At 43.2% G+C, this 13,650-nt stretch overlaps 1 protein-coding gene across 2 annotated transcripts in view; it reads right to left on the bottom strand.

Annotated features, from left to right (window-relative positions):
- The window catches only part of Eeig2 (EEIG family member 2), a 48,573-nt gene that overhangs the window by 17,417 nt on the left and 17,506 nt on the right, over positions 1 to 13,650 (bottom strand). Inside the window, exons 2-5 of one of the 2 annotated variants that reach the window (XM_060392878.1) lie at positions 11,095 to 11,213; positions 9,102 to 9,222; positions 6,066 to 6,095; positions 1,100 to 1,216 (exon numbers count right to left, since the gene is read on the bottom strand). In XM_060392878.1, the coding sequence (XP_060248861.1) occupies positions 1,100 to 1,216; positions 6,066 to 6,095; positions 9,102 to 9,173 (219 nt within the window). In that variant the 5' untranslated portion in view covers positions 9,174 to 9,222; positions 11,095 to 11,213. The remainder of the gene's footprint in view (positions 1 to 1,099; positions 1,217 to 6,065; positions 6,096 to 9,101; positions 9,223 to 11,094; positions 11,214 to 13,650) is intronic. The other variant, XM_021631710.2, reaches the window with a different exon arrangement.

The following is a 13,650-nucleotide window of genomic DNA, read 5'->3' as shown; positions in this document are numbered from 1 at the left end:
CACAGTCCCAGACAGAACTGTGGGCCCCAGGGCACCAGAGACTGGGTTTCTCTGTTGGAAGGAAACCTGGTGGTAAGGGAAACATCAGGTCTGACCTCAGGGCACTCAGCCACCCACCAACCCCCCAGCAATAAGTTTTCTAGAAAAGTTCTCAGGTTCCTGCAGGCACCCAGTCTCCAGCGCAGAGCCACTTGCCTGCCCCTGCGTGCTCTATTCACCATCACAGACTGAACTGAGCACCCCAAAACACCACAGACTGTGTCTCCCTGTCGGGAGGAAACCCCATGGTGGGGGAAACGTCAGATCTGACCTCAGGACACGCAGCTCCAGAAAAGTTTTTTAATGGAAGGAAACTATGAGAAGGCTGAATTTTAATAACTTTTTTGGGGTCATTCAGAATGAACGGTACAGTCTGTGGCTTTTGAGAATGAGATCAGAGAGCACCATCATGTGAAGAGGCCATCAAACAGCAGATCTGCATGTTGGTCTCAGCTCTGTCACTCACTACTTCTCTTACAGATGGCATCTAACCTTCCTCACTATAAAACAATCGATCTAGACCTGCCAGTCTCATTGGGGTACATGCAGGGGCCCTGAGGTAGTTTCAGAGGGACATTAACAACAGAGGTTCATAGCATGGTGTTCTTCTTAATTCCCTCTTCTCCCACTTTGGCTTTTGAGACAAGGTCTCATATATCTAAGGCTGGCCTTGCACCCCTGAAATTCCCTGTCTCCACCTCCCAAGTGCTGAACTCAGCCCTTCATGGTTGAATAGCAAGTGCTCTTAATTACTAAGCCATCCTTCTAGCCCTGGACGTATTTTAAGCCTTGCATCTGATCCTCATGTTCTTTTTCTCCAGAAAGCACTTCTGCTGTCATGGTAGTGTATTTGTTCACAGCACCAGTGAGAATCACATTGGACCATAAAGATAATCATTACTTTTCACAGCTTCTATGGCATAGAGGGGTCATTCTCTAGTGTTGTGGAGGCTTAAGACCTCAGTATGGATTCCCAATGTATTCATGACAACAGATACCTGTGCTTAGTGAGAAGCAGCAAATCCCATTTATTGGCATGTAAATCTCAAAGAGCGCTTACTTTAAGAATGGAATTGTCCTGTCTTGTATTTTTGGTATCATAGCCTTCCAGTAAACAGCGACGGGTGGTATTTCCTGATCCAGCAAACTCTGCCAGGTTTAGATCTGCAAAGCCCAGCTAGGAAAAGGAAGAGAATCATATTAATAGACTATCTAGTAGGCTCTATCGTATTTCCTTAAAATAGAAGTTCAACCCATGAGCTTTCTCAAACCTTTCAGTTATTGTCATCTTACTATTACCCACTTTATCAGTTGCTCTACATGGGTCCTTAATTTAGATGCTTTTAAATAACAACCTATTACCTATTCTACTCATCTTTTATCATGGACTTGATGTGCTGTGATAAATACATTTCTGTAAACAGTAAGATAAACATGTGACTGTGTTGGTACAACTAGGGCACATCAAATAAGCACCATCACTCACAGCAACACCTACAGCCACAGCACACTGTGGGGAGAAACAGCAGTTGCTGCACAGCCTCTCGGACTCCTCTGTTCTGCGTCCTACTCTGCTGAGTCAGCCGCTGGGGACTGTAGGTCATTACAGGCTGAGTTCTCGTTCTCCACGCACTCACGAGAGGCTTCAAGTGAAGCTCACCGCTTCTTCAGTAGGGGCACCTTTTCCTCTCTCTCGTTTTCCACTTCTGCCTTGCTAATCACCCTTGAGCCGAGTCTCCTTAGGGAAGGGCTTTCTTCCCGTGCTCACAGTTCTAGCCCACATCTGTGCTCTCTGCTGCTACCCAGAAGTTCAGCTGAGACGTGTTCCTCTTCCACAGTACTACCCAGAAATGCCACTTCCTGCCGTTATCAGAGCTTGTGTCCTAGTCTTTTCTCTGATGTCGATTAACCCAGGTTTACTGTTCAGGGGCACCCCTTATATCAGCGTTATTTTAGCACTCTAGTTCTACATAGCTAGGTGTATACAATTTTTACGAACAAAAAGTGAATTAAGCACATCGCTACAAACGTGCAATAAACTGCATTGCATGTTTCAAACACTGCTGGGGTTGTTTCCTTAAAGATTTGTGTGAGTGTGTGTGTGTTTAAAGTGTGGCACATCCAACAGCGAATGTGCAGAGGTCAGAGGACAGCCTCGGGCTTTGTTCTTCACCTTCCCCCACATTTGAGGCAGGATCTCTCCACTGTTTGCCGCTGTGCTGTACGCGCCCGGCCAGCTGGCCTGCAGGGAGTCTCCTGTCACCACTTCCCATTTCCCTGTAGCACAGGCAAAGCCTGGCTTTACACGGGTTCTGGGGGAATGTAAACTTGGGTCCTCACACCTGTGCGGCAAGAACTTTCCCCATGGGCCACCTCCTCGGACCCAGTTTCAGGGGCACAGGAGAAGATGGTTTTGATGGCACAGCAAAGCCTTGGTTCAGTAGCTTTTAACTGGTACGGGAAGGGTAAAGAATAAGAGTCCAGAGAATCATGAAAGGCCCCAATACAGTAAACTGAGCTCACTTCAAGGCACAGGTAACAGCTGCTTAGTTTTCACATGGCTGATCTGGTCTTACTGCCTTTTAGCGGAGCAATATGGAGGAGAAAAGTCCAGGACAGGTCCACGTACAGAAGCATTTGTGCATCTGAAGACGCATGTGACTTATTTGATGATCTATCATCAACACATACTACTTCTTTCTTTTTTGTTTAAGATTTATTGATTATATATACAGTGTTCTGTCTGCATGTATGCCTTTACACCAGAAGAGAGCACCAGGTCTCATTATAGATGGTTGTGAGCCACCATGTGATTGCTGGGAATTGAACTCGGGACTTTTGGAAAAGAAGCCAGTGCTCTTGACCTCTGAGCCATCCCTCCAGCCCTCAACATGTACTATTTCATACACACCCCTTCCCCTAAAAGCTCCTTCCTGTTCTCTCCCTCCGCTGATGGCCTCGCTGCCTACTTCACTCAGAAAATAAGGCCATGGAGAGCACTTAGCTTCCATAAGCTCTTACAGCCAGCCGCAGCCACTCACTGCCTGCACCTGGGCCTCCGCTGCCTCCCACTCGGATACTATGGATGATAAGCTGTGTTCCTGAGGCCTCTTGCCTCCCATGTTTATTCTGTAGTTTTCCCTGCTCTTTGGCACTCTAATCTACCCTTTCTCTACTGGATCACTCCCACCAACACTTTAACATGCTGGGTTTTCTCCTATCATAAGGAATAAACAAAACCTTGTCCCACATTTCTCCAGGATATTGGATCATTTTTTGCGTTCCTTCTCCACCAAAATGAAAACAAAGAAAAATCACAAGAACAACCCTTCTTGAAAGAGTTGTCTATGCTGGTTCTGACCATCTGGCCAAATTAACTTCCCATTTCCCTCCTCACCTTTTAGTTCTGCTAGCCATAATGTGCCAAGGTCAACTCAAGGCCATTAATGCTCTTGAATTTGATAATCTAGTACTTTTCAGTTCTAGGCGCATCAAGGTTCAAATGCCAATAAAGGAGTCTTAAATAAGGCTAGTTGCTCATTAACTTACCATCTACTCTTGCGATACTGGGTTTATACTGTCACTAAGGATCTCTGGTATGGATTGCATGCCTCTGTTTCTCCAGAATTCATATGTTGAAAGTCTAACCCCTAATAGGATGGTATGGAGTGGTGGGGGCTTTGGGAGGTAATCAGGCCATGAGACTGAAGCCCTCATGGATGGACTAATGCATCTGTCTGGTTTGGGTGCTCGCCATCAAACCCAGGGCATGTCAATGTGCTCTCCCACTGAGCTGTATACCAAGGCTTGGATGAATGCACTTTGAATATAGGAGAGAACTTGTGTCCTCTCTCCGTAATCTACCACCCGGGGACATACTGAGAAGCCAGCCATCTGCAAAGCAGGATAGAGGCTCTCCATAGACATGGATCTGCTGGCATTTTGACCTTTGACTTCTCACCATCTACAGTGGTGAGAACTAAATGTATGTTAAGTCATCCAGTCTGTTGTACTTTGGTATAGCAGCAAAACCCAAATAAGACAGTCCCTGTTAAAGAAAATGACATGCCAATGTACCTTTTATTTGCCAGACTCTTATCTAGACCCAAGAGAAAAGCAAGGAACAGGAAAAATACTCTTGTCTTCAAAGCACTCACAATACAGATGTTATAGCATGATGCCAGAATCCATATTTCCTTATGACTATCTTTGGTTCTACCAAGATAACTGTCACATGAATATTCATCTATATGCGTGTATGTTTCATATACGAGTCTCATAAATATGTCGTAATATATACCACATTTGTGATAGACATTAACTTATTCAGAAAATAACTGTTAACATTTGTAATCCAAATAGCACTAGACATTACTTAGGAATTTTTGGTGCTGGGGATGGAACCCAGGGCCTATTTCATGCTCTGCCCTGAGCTATTCCTGGGTCCTTTATTCTTACCTTCATAGCTTAATATGGGAAAACAGAAAGCAAATTCCAATAGTACTAGCTGATAAGTGTTGTGGTAAAGGAAGACACAATTAGGAGAGAAGAGAAGAGAAGTTCTCAGTGGGAAGGTATGACTAAGCTGAATCTTTAACGATACGTGAGTTGACAGGACAAGGGGAGGGAGGAAACATGCATGGTGTCAAGTCACAAGGCAAAGAAGCTAAAATAGCGTGAGATAGTCTAGGAAGTGTATGAGGGCAATATGCCTCATAAGAAGGAGAGGCAGAAGGGCAGAGAGAGAAGCAGAGAACTCGGGGGGCAGGTACAAGAGATGAGGCAGCAGAAATGGCTTGCAAACCAAAATGGGTCTTATTTATTAGCTTACAAAAACTTCCAATTTCCATTACAGTCAATGGATAACTACTGAAGGACTAAAAGCGGGGAATGATATAATCTGTTTAATTTTAGGAAGACCACTCTGGCAGGACTAAGGAAGATGGAGTTAGACAACAGAGGGAACAGACAAGTAGGAGGCCGACAGGGGCTGTCAACAGAAAATAATGCAGGTATAGTCTAGGGCAAGAGTCTCATAGAAGGTGAGAGAATATTTAAGAGCTCTTAGAAGAGAAAAAAAAAGTCATGAACAGTCACCGACAACAGTAGACCTTTGTGTCTGCCTGCCCAACACTCAAGGCCCTGCTAGTCCTTGCTCACCAAGTTCATTTTTTCCCAGAGAGCTAATCTCCTTCCTCATTCTTGTGCACACGGAAGGACCTATCCTCTTGCCGTTGCTATATGTGGTTAGTCTAACTTAACAACAACAATCCGTTCCTGTGACCACAGATGGTTAGGGGTGGGTATGTGGTCCAGTTAGACTCAGTAAAGCATATGGGAGAGTGGTCTGACAGCATTCAGGAAACACTTTCTTATTCAACAAAAATAACCTAGGTTTTTGTGTTTATGAATTGTGTTGAAAAAATGCTGAGCAACTAGACACCTAGTGCTCAGGTATCGTAACCAAGAATAAGGTCATCACAGAGGGAAGAGGATAATTGATCCGTGACCATGTTCTTCAGTAAATTTAGTAAATTAACCAATCCTGGAGCAGCAATATCTCTTGTCTAATTGTTCTGCTATTGCTTCAAGAAAACCAGAAAAACATTCTTTAGTAGGGAGGCTAAGACTAAAGGATAACTGCTTATATAAGCTCTCAAAATATACTTAAAAAAAGGTTAATTTATTTCTATTACATATACTTTGCCATATGGGTATTTTGCCAGGATGTATGTTTGTGTATGCAGTGCATGGAAAGGGGGTTGTGTCCTCTGGAACTGGAGTCACAGAAGGAGCACATTTGGGTGCTGGGAACAGAACCTGGGTCCTTTGGAAGAACTGCCAATGTTCCTAACCATTGAGCAATTTCTCTAGCCCCCAGAAAGCACTCCAGTACTTTGTCAAATCCAATTATTCAATCTCCAATTTGCTTTACTTAAAATGAGTCAAGCTTGAATAACAACTAAAAGTCTACAGACTGCAATAACATTATGAGTTACAAAATGAGTTAAAAAGCATTGACTCACCTTTGCATAAGCTTTCCCACCCTTTAATTCCTGCAAATACAGAGAACACTATAAGGGTATGATATGATGAAGGATTTAAAATGCAACATGTAGCAAACAATTCTAAAGTAGACATTTATATGCTAGTAAATATCAGACAGTAAAAGCAGAATGATTTTAAATCCAACTATTCAAATCAATAACACCAGTCTTGAAAATAACCAAAATTTTTACTTTGCTCGCAACTTTATTTACTTACCTAGTATTTGGTATGGAGTCTCTCTGCGATGCACAGACTGACCCTGAGCTCCTGGACGTCAAGGTCAAGTGACTGACCTCAGCTTCCCATACAGTGGGACCGCATTTCTGAATTTAGGGTACCGCAGAGCTGTGAGGGCTTAGAACAAGGCCTACCACATTGTGTACTTTCTTTCCTTTTACTATCACGGGCAGACTTCCTTTCTGCAAAGTCACCTTGAAAACACGTTTACTGAGGGGTCTTTGCTTCTCTTCTGCTTTTCTCCTTCTGGTTCATGAAGTGTTACCTATCTGCTGTCTTTCACACAGTGTATTTACATAAGTCCAGACAGTCTACAATGAGCTCTATTATTACTTACGAATATCTGCTGCTCTTTCCCTTTCCTGCCACTATTTCTACGCCATATGAGCAATCGAAATTTCTTCTTTAGTGGGTCACTCTCATATCCCTAATAGTGCCCTTCTTTTTTCCTCCCCCTTTTATTGATTAATTTAATTTACATCTTGGTCATAAGTCCCTCTCTCCTCTCCTCCCAGTCCGACCCTCCTTCCCTTATCCCGTCTTCCCTATTCTTCAGAATAGGGAAGCCCCCTACCCAGACACCCCAGCTCATCTATTCACATGAGGACTGAGTTCATCTTTCTTCCCTGTGGCCTTGTATGAAAGTCCCCATCACGGGGAAGTGATCAAAAAGCAGGCAACATAGTTGATGTCAGAGATATCCTTCACTGCCCTAACTAGTAAGCTGACATAAAGCCTAAGATGCTCATTAGATTTATCTTCTTGTGGTCTGTGCATTGTAGTATGTCTGTCCTGTACAATATGACTAAAATCCTCTCATAAGTGAGTATAGACCATGCGTGTCTTTCTGCTTCTGGGATACCTCATTCAGGATGATCTTTTCTAGTTTCATCCATTTGCATGCAAATTTCATGTTGTCCTTGTTTTTAATCGCTGAATAGTATTCCATTGTGTAAATGTACCATAGTTTCTTTATCTATTCTTTGGTTGAGGGACATCTAGGCTGTTTGCAGTTTGTTTGCAGTTTTTGGTTATTATGAATAAAGCTTCTATGAACATAGTTGAGCAAATGTCCCTGTTGTATGGTAGAGCATCTTTCTGGTGTATGCCCAGGAGTGGTATAGTTGGGTCTTGAGGTACAGCTATTCCCAGTTTTCTGAGAAAGCACCAGATTGATTTCCAAAGTGGTTGTATAAGTTTGCACTCCCACCAGCAATGGAGGAGGGTTCCCCTTGCTCCTCATCCTTGCCAGCATGTGTTGTCACTTGAGTTTTTGATCTTGGCTGTTCTGACAGGTGTAAGATGGAATCTCAGAGTCGTTTGGATTTGCTTTTCCCTGATAAAGAAATGTCCTCTAAGCATTCCTTGACTCCTCAGCTTGATGATTTTCATTGCTGTCCTCTATGGTCAAAATTGAAAAGACTCATACGTCTACCTGCAGCATTCTATTCGAGTCAACCCTCGCCAGCTGGGTTTCTCCTCATTTTCCCTCTCTGTTAGCTCAAGATCCCTAGTGATCTTCATTTTATAAAAGCCAAAAGCTCTGCTTCCACCTCAGCCTCTCAGCACCCGTGATGGCTTGGCCACTGACCTTCATTCTTACACCATTTTCCTCTTGATACCTCCCCAATGCTATATCTGCCCGGTTTCCCTCCTGCCTTTCTGGCTGCTGTTCTTCCTGCCTCTCCTTTTCTGCATCTATGCCTTTCTTTAGCTTCTGCAGAAAGAATGTTAGCTGTGCCTTAGTTATCTGCTCCTGCTTTCCATGTAACAGAATCCTGTCCTTTTAGTTGGGTATCTGGAATGACTATCTCTGTGTAAAACTTCTACCCCCAAACCTAAGCACTTCTACTTTGAGATATTAAAACCGACTCTTCCACCACCTCAGCAGCAGCATGAACTTATAAAAACAGTGCTTCTCAACCTTCCTAACGCTGCAGTTCTTCAATACAGTTCCTCATGTTGTAGAGAATCCCAACCATAAACTTATTTTTTTTATTGCTACTTCATCACTAATTTTGGTATGAACTGTGCAGAGATGGTGGACCATTTCAAGGAAGTAGTATTTTCCAGCTACAATGGGACAGATGCACATAAGGACTCACAGCAGGTGGAACCAGCATACAAAAGACCTGCACGGGCTCAGTCCAGGGAAATCCCAGCATTGGGGGGTGAGGGATGTGGAAAGAAAAAAAAAATCCAACTACCAGTCACATAGTTGGAGGAGATACTGGTATTTGCTAGCTGCTGGGAGAGGGCAGTCGGTTTTCTTCAATGATGCATCACCCTCCAGGGCTGGCCCCACTCCCCAAGAGCAGCTGGACAACACAAGGTGAACTGGATTAAAAAAATAAGAAAACTCAAAGTTGGGTGGATAGAGTAGTGAAGGTAGGAGATGTAGAAGAGTTATGATGGGGGGTGTTAGTACAACAAAAATGCATTGGATGACATTTTCAAAGAATTAATGAAAATATTATTTTGTAAAGTTATTTTTTTAAAGAATAGGAATTTAATAAATGACACGATACAGACACACACACCCCAAACTCATACAGATGCGGTTAATTCCCATATATACAATGATTCTGAGAAGAAGCTTCTTTTGAATCTTGAGTTATAACTGCAGGTTTTCTATCAAATTTCCCAAAGAAATTTAATTTATTACTGTAAGTGTGAAGTTACAGTTCAACCGTTAAAACAGATCTAAATAAAGTGAGTCAGTGACTGTAGCTAATTATGGTTCCTGAAAGGCGAGGAATAATAGGCTATTTTTATACCTTCCGCACAGACACTCTGTAGAAACATGGATCCAGGATGCCGGTGGAGGCGCTGGCACTCATTTTGCACATAAAGGAAAACTTCTTTCTCCAGCGGACACAGTTTGCTTGCACCACCTCCCTGAACAGGGACACACAAAAACCGAAAAGCCAGTTAATTACTATGTTAGAAACACTCACAGTTTCACTCAGGTCCACGATGTGAAGTTAGATACAAGTCAGTATGTATAGGTGCTGCAGAGATGGCTCTGTGTGTAAAATGCTTGCTACAGGTGGGAGAACTGGAGTTTGGACCATGGAAAAGCCAGGTGTCTGTAATCCCAATCTCTGAGAGACAGGGACCCCCTGACTAGCCAAACTAGTCAAGATGGAGAGCTCTGGGTTCAACTAGAGGACTCCGCCTCTATCAAACACGTGAAGAGTACTGACATCATGCTGGGCTTCCACATTCCAGCACACACAGGAAAACATACTCATGCAAAAGTCAGTATTTGCAGGCAGCAGAGCCAGAATAATGCAAATAAGTTAATTTTCTCATCAGTGGGCTTAAAGTGAATCTTCAGTGTACATTTAATTTCCATGTGTTGAGCATACTTCTAAATGTTTAAAATACAAGATGAAGGACAGAATTCCTAACCTTGCAGGGCTTCATGCAAGAGACAGAAACACACAAATACCCTACTTTCTCACTGGCTATTTCAACTTGATGCTTAATCTCACACCAAGTCTCAAATGTAGCTGGCATTTTCCTCACCACACAGAACAGGAATTTAAGCACAGGAGGGGAGTTAACTCAAGATAATTTAGATTGTGAGCACAGGCATCACACTCAAGCTGCCCATTTAATTCTGGAGCCCCCTTCCAACAGCCCTAAATCTGCTGTTTTCCCAACAACTCTTTTCTTTCATGTTTCCTGACTTTTGTATAAGCTGTTCTCCATACTATTCTGTATAGACACATGGGACTTAGCCTTGGGGGGAGGGGGAGAAAGCTGGAGAGATGGCTCAGAGGTTAAGAGCACTGTCTGCTCTTCCAGAAGTCCTGACTTCAATTCCCAGCAACCACATCTGATGCCCTCTTCTGGCTTGCAGAAGAGCTCATGCAGATAGAGCTCTCATACACGGCTCTGTGGTTAAGAATGCTGACTGCTCTTCCAGAGGATGCTGGTTCAATTCCCAGCACCCACATGGCAGCTCACAGCTGTCTGTAACTCCAAGATCTGACACCCTCACGTAGACACATATGCAGGCAAAACACCAATGACCATGAAATAAATAAATTATTTTAAAAACAGAAAGAAAAAGTAAACATTCTGCTTATGGAAGGAGAGAGACAGTTGGGGTTGTAAATAGAGAAAAATGGATAAAGCAAAAGAATGTTCTCTAGATTTACACATCAGTTCAGTTAATATACACGAGACAACATTTTAATAGAGCTATTCTAATATATACTTTCTTTTTGAGATAGGGTCTTACTATATAATCCTGCTGGCTGGAACTCACTATCCAGACAAGGTTGGCCTTGAATTCAAGGAGATCAACTTGCCCCTGCCTCCAGGGTACCATCACACCTTGCCTTAGTCTTCTTATTAATTCTTTGAGATTTTCAGACATGCATATCAAAATGTATTTTGATCATAATCACTCGTACTCATACCCCTAATTCCTCCCACCTCCGTTCCCACCTCCCACTCCCTTCCCAACTTCATGTCTTCTTTTGCTAAAACAATCCACTGAATCCAATTTGGGCAGCTCACATACTCACAGGTCTAGGGGCATCCAAGGAGTACAACTGGTCGACCAGGGGCCACATCTCTAAAGAAAACCTGACACCCCATATCCCAGAAGTGTCGCCCCTAGCTCCTCAGCCAGGGGTGAAGGATCTTGAAGCCCTCCTGACTTCCTGACTGCAGGAAGCCACAGCTGCTGGGAACTCATGACTACAATAGTCCTGTCAGACCAGAAAACACTGTTTTCTGTCTGTCCTCCCTTACCTCTGGCTTACAGTCTTCCCACCCCCTCTTCCGTGATGGTTCCCGAGGGCACAGGTAAAATGAGTTTGATTTCTTTAGCAAAGTACAGAGGAGGATCACTTCTCTGGAGCAATAGAGACCTGTGGGTGAGGTAAACATTTAGATAACGGGCGGAGAAAAGGACAAATGAGGTGAATACAAGTGTGTCAACTTGTCACTGCCTCGTGAATAGCGTGAATGTGCATTATTAGGATCACCGAGTTCAGTTTTAAAGATAAATGATGAAAAAAAAACTACACGGAATTTTTAATTATTGCCTTCCTCTCAGCATTGCTTGCTCCAAGACTTGAAGGCATCAGCCACATATCTGGAGCTTCAAAAAAGGCATGCAGATATACTGATGACTGGGTCCTTTGGGAATATACCTCAAGGTATGTGGCTGTTCCTGTCACTAAATCACTGGTGTAGGATCAGGTATCAGTAATAATAATTTGTAAAAGCATGAGTTTATTGTCCTTAGAAAAATCACATATAAACTTCTAGTTGAAGCTAGCTTCTACTTTCTCCCCCAAACTTAAGTTTGTTTGTTTGTTTGTTTGTTTTTAAGGCATCATCGCATTGTAATATAAAAAGGAGCAGTCAGAGACAGACAAGTGGTAACTAATTTAGCAACTAAGGAAATCTGAACCGGACGCAGTCGACGCTCAAAGCCAAGAGTGGACTCTTAAATTGGTTCTGAAACAAAATGGAAGAAGGACCAAAGGCTGAAGGATTGAAAGCTGTTTTAGGAGCAGCCAGACCCTGACCCCTGCAGGAAGCTCAGGTCTGTTCTCCTGACAGGGGGAACAGATGACTCTCTGGTGTGCTTGACCCCAGGGCGGGTCTCAGTGGCATGTGGACAGCAGAGTGACCGGAGGACAGCATGGTGACTGGAGGAGTGAAGGATGAGTCAGTGCTGACCCTTCTTCCTAGCTGGCTCCGGCAATGCAGGAAATGGGGATGCATTCGTCAAGAAAACGCTAGTGGGATGGACACTAGCCCAACAAAACAGTAAATGCAGTAAAAATCCAAGATGCCAAGCACCCTCCATCTGTGCAGAGTTTCTGTCAGCTTCAGAGCTGCAGTTACAGGTCAGATGGCACCCCAGGGGAAGCTCTTATTAGGGAAAACAGATCAAAATGAACAGGAAAAAAAAAAAAAAAGCAGCTGCAACCAAACAGAGCTGATGCTGGAAGAGAAGTTCTTAAATGAAAAAAAAAAAAATTAAAAATTATAGCTGGAGTGATGACTCACCTCCCACAGCTATCCTCTGACCTCTACTCTCACACCCAGGCACGCTTGTGCAAACACACACACGCGCACACACACACACACACACACACACACACACACGGATGTAATAATAAAAAGAAATCACATCTACTATACAGGACTAAAATGCTCTTTAAAAACAACAACAACACAGGCCCCTAAAACATGTTACCAGAAACCAAAACTCCTGGGCTCAGCCTTTCACTTGTCATTTTGGACCCACACATAGCCCAGAGGCCAGCCTTCGCGGATTGCACAACTAGGCTTCCTGCCTGCTACCTCTTACTATGCAAAAGGACCAGCATCAGAGGGCTGAGGGCAGGAGGGAGGAGAAAAGACAATGCATTCATCCTCCTGGCTATCTTGTTCTTACGTGTATCAGAAATGGACAGCTGCTGGGGACTGCAGTTTTCCAAAGTGTCTTGGCACATAGACTTCAAACCACATACATGTAAACCTTTGCTAAAATAAAAACTGGAAAATTAAGAATATTAAAGTACTGAAAAAAAAATCTCAGAATGGAACAAAGTTACATATGGGAGATCCAGCCGGGAGACCGGTGCCCATAATCCCAGTACTGAGGAGGAGACTGAAGGAGGAGGAACACAAGTCTGATGCATATTTGGGTTGCACTAAAGACCACCTTAAAAAAAGTACTTAGCATTGAAAGCCATCATTATGGCTGCTTTAAATATTCAGTCGGCGAATATTCTTTATTGGCTAATATTTGAATATAAAAAAAACCTCATTTTGGCCAACTTTCTGTCACAATAACCAATGTCAGAGTCAAATCAACTTAAAAAGAGGAGAGGTTTACTTTCGCTCATTGTTTTGGGGCTTCAGTCTACAACTGACTGGCTTTGTTTTACTAGGTCTTTGGCAGCAAGGTGGCCTATCATAGTGGAAGCATGCGATGGAGGAAAAGCTCTTCCTTCACAGCTAGCTAGCAAAATGAGGGAATGGGCCAGAGTTGCATAATCCGCTTGGGAGCCTGACTCCTAATGACCTAAAGCCCTTCTACCTCTTAAAGATTCCATTGCCTTCTAACGGTGCCAACCTGGGAACAAGCCTAAACCACCTAGTCCTTTGGATCCAAACACATCTGGCCCTCAAAATGTTACTCAGCTAAATATTCTAGGAATTACATCAGAAATAAAAACAAAACACAAATACTCCAAAGCCCCCAAACCTTGTTTTATGTTCTGTTGCTTTTTATTTGCTTATAAAATGTCAGTAATTCCCCAACTACCCTAATGAGAAACACAT

Source organism: Meriones unguiculatus, chromosome 10 (genome assembly GCF_030254825.1).
Source record: "Meriones unguiculatus strain TT.TT164.6M chromosome 10, Bangor_MerUng_6.1, whole genome shotgun sequence".
NCBI classification, from domain to species: domain Eukaryota; kingdom Metazoa; phylum Chordata; class Mammalia; order Rodentia; family Muridae; genus Meriones; species Meriones unguiculatus.
This window is presented reverse-complemented; position numbering and strand designations above follow the sequence as displayed.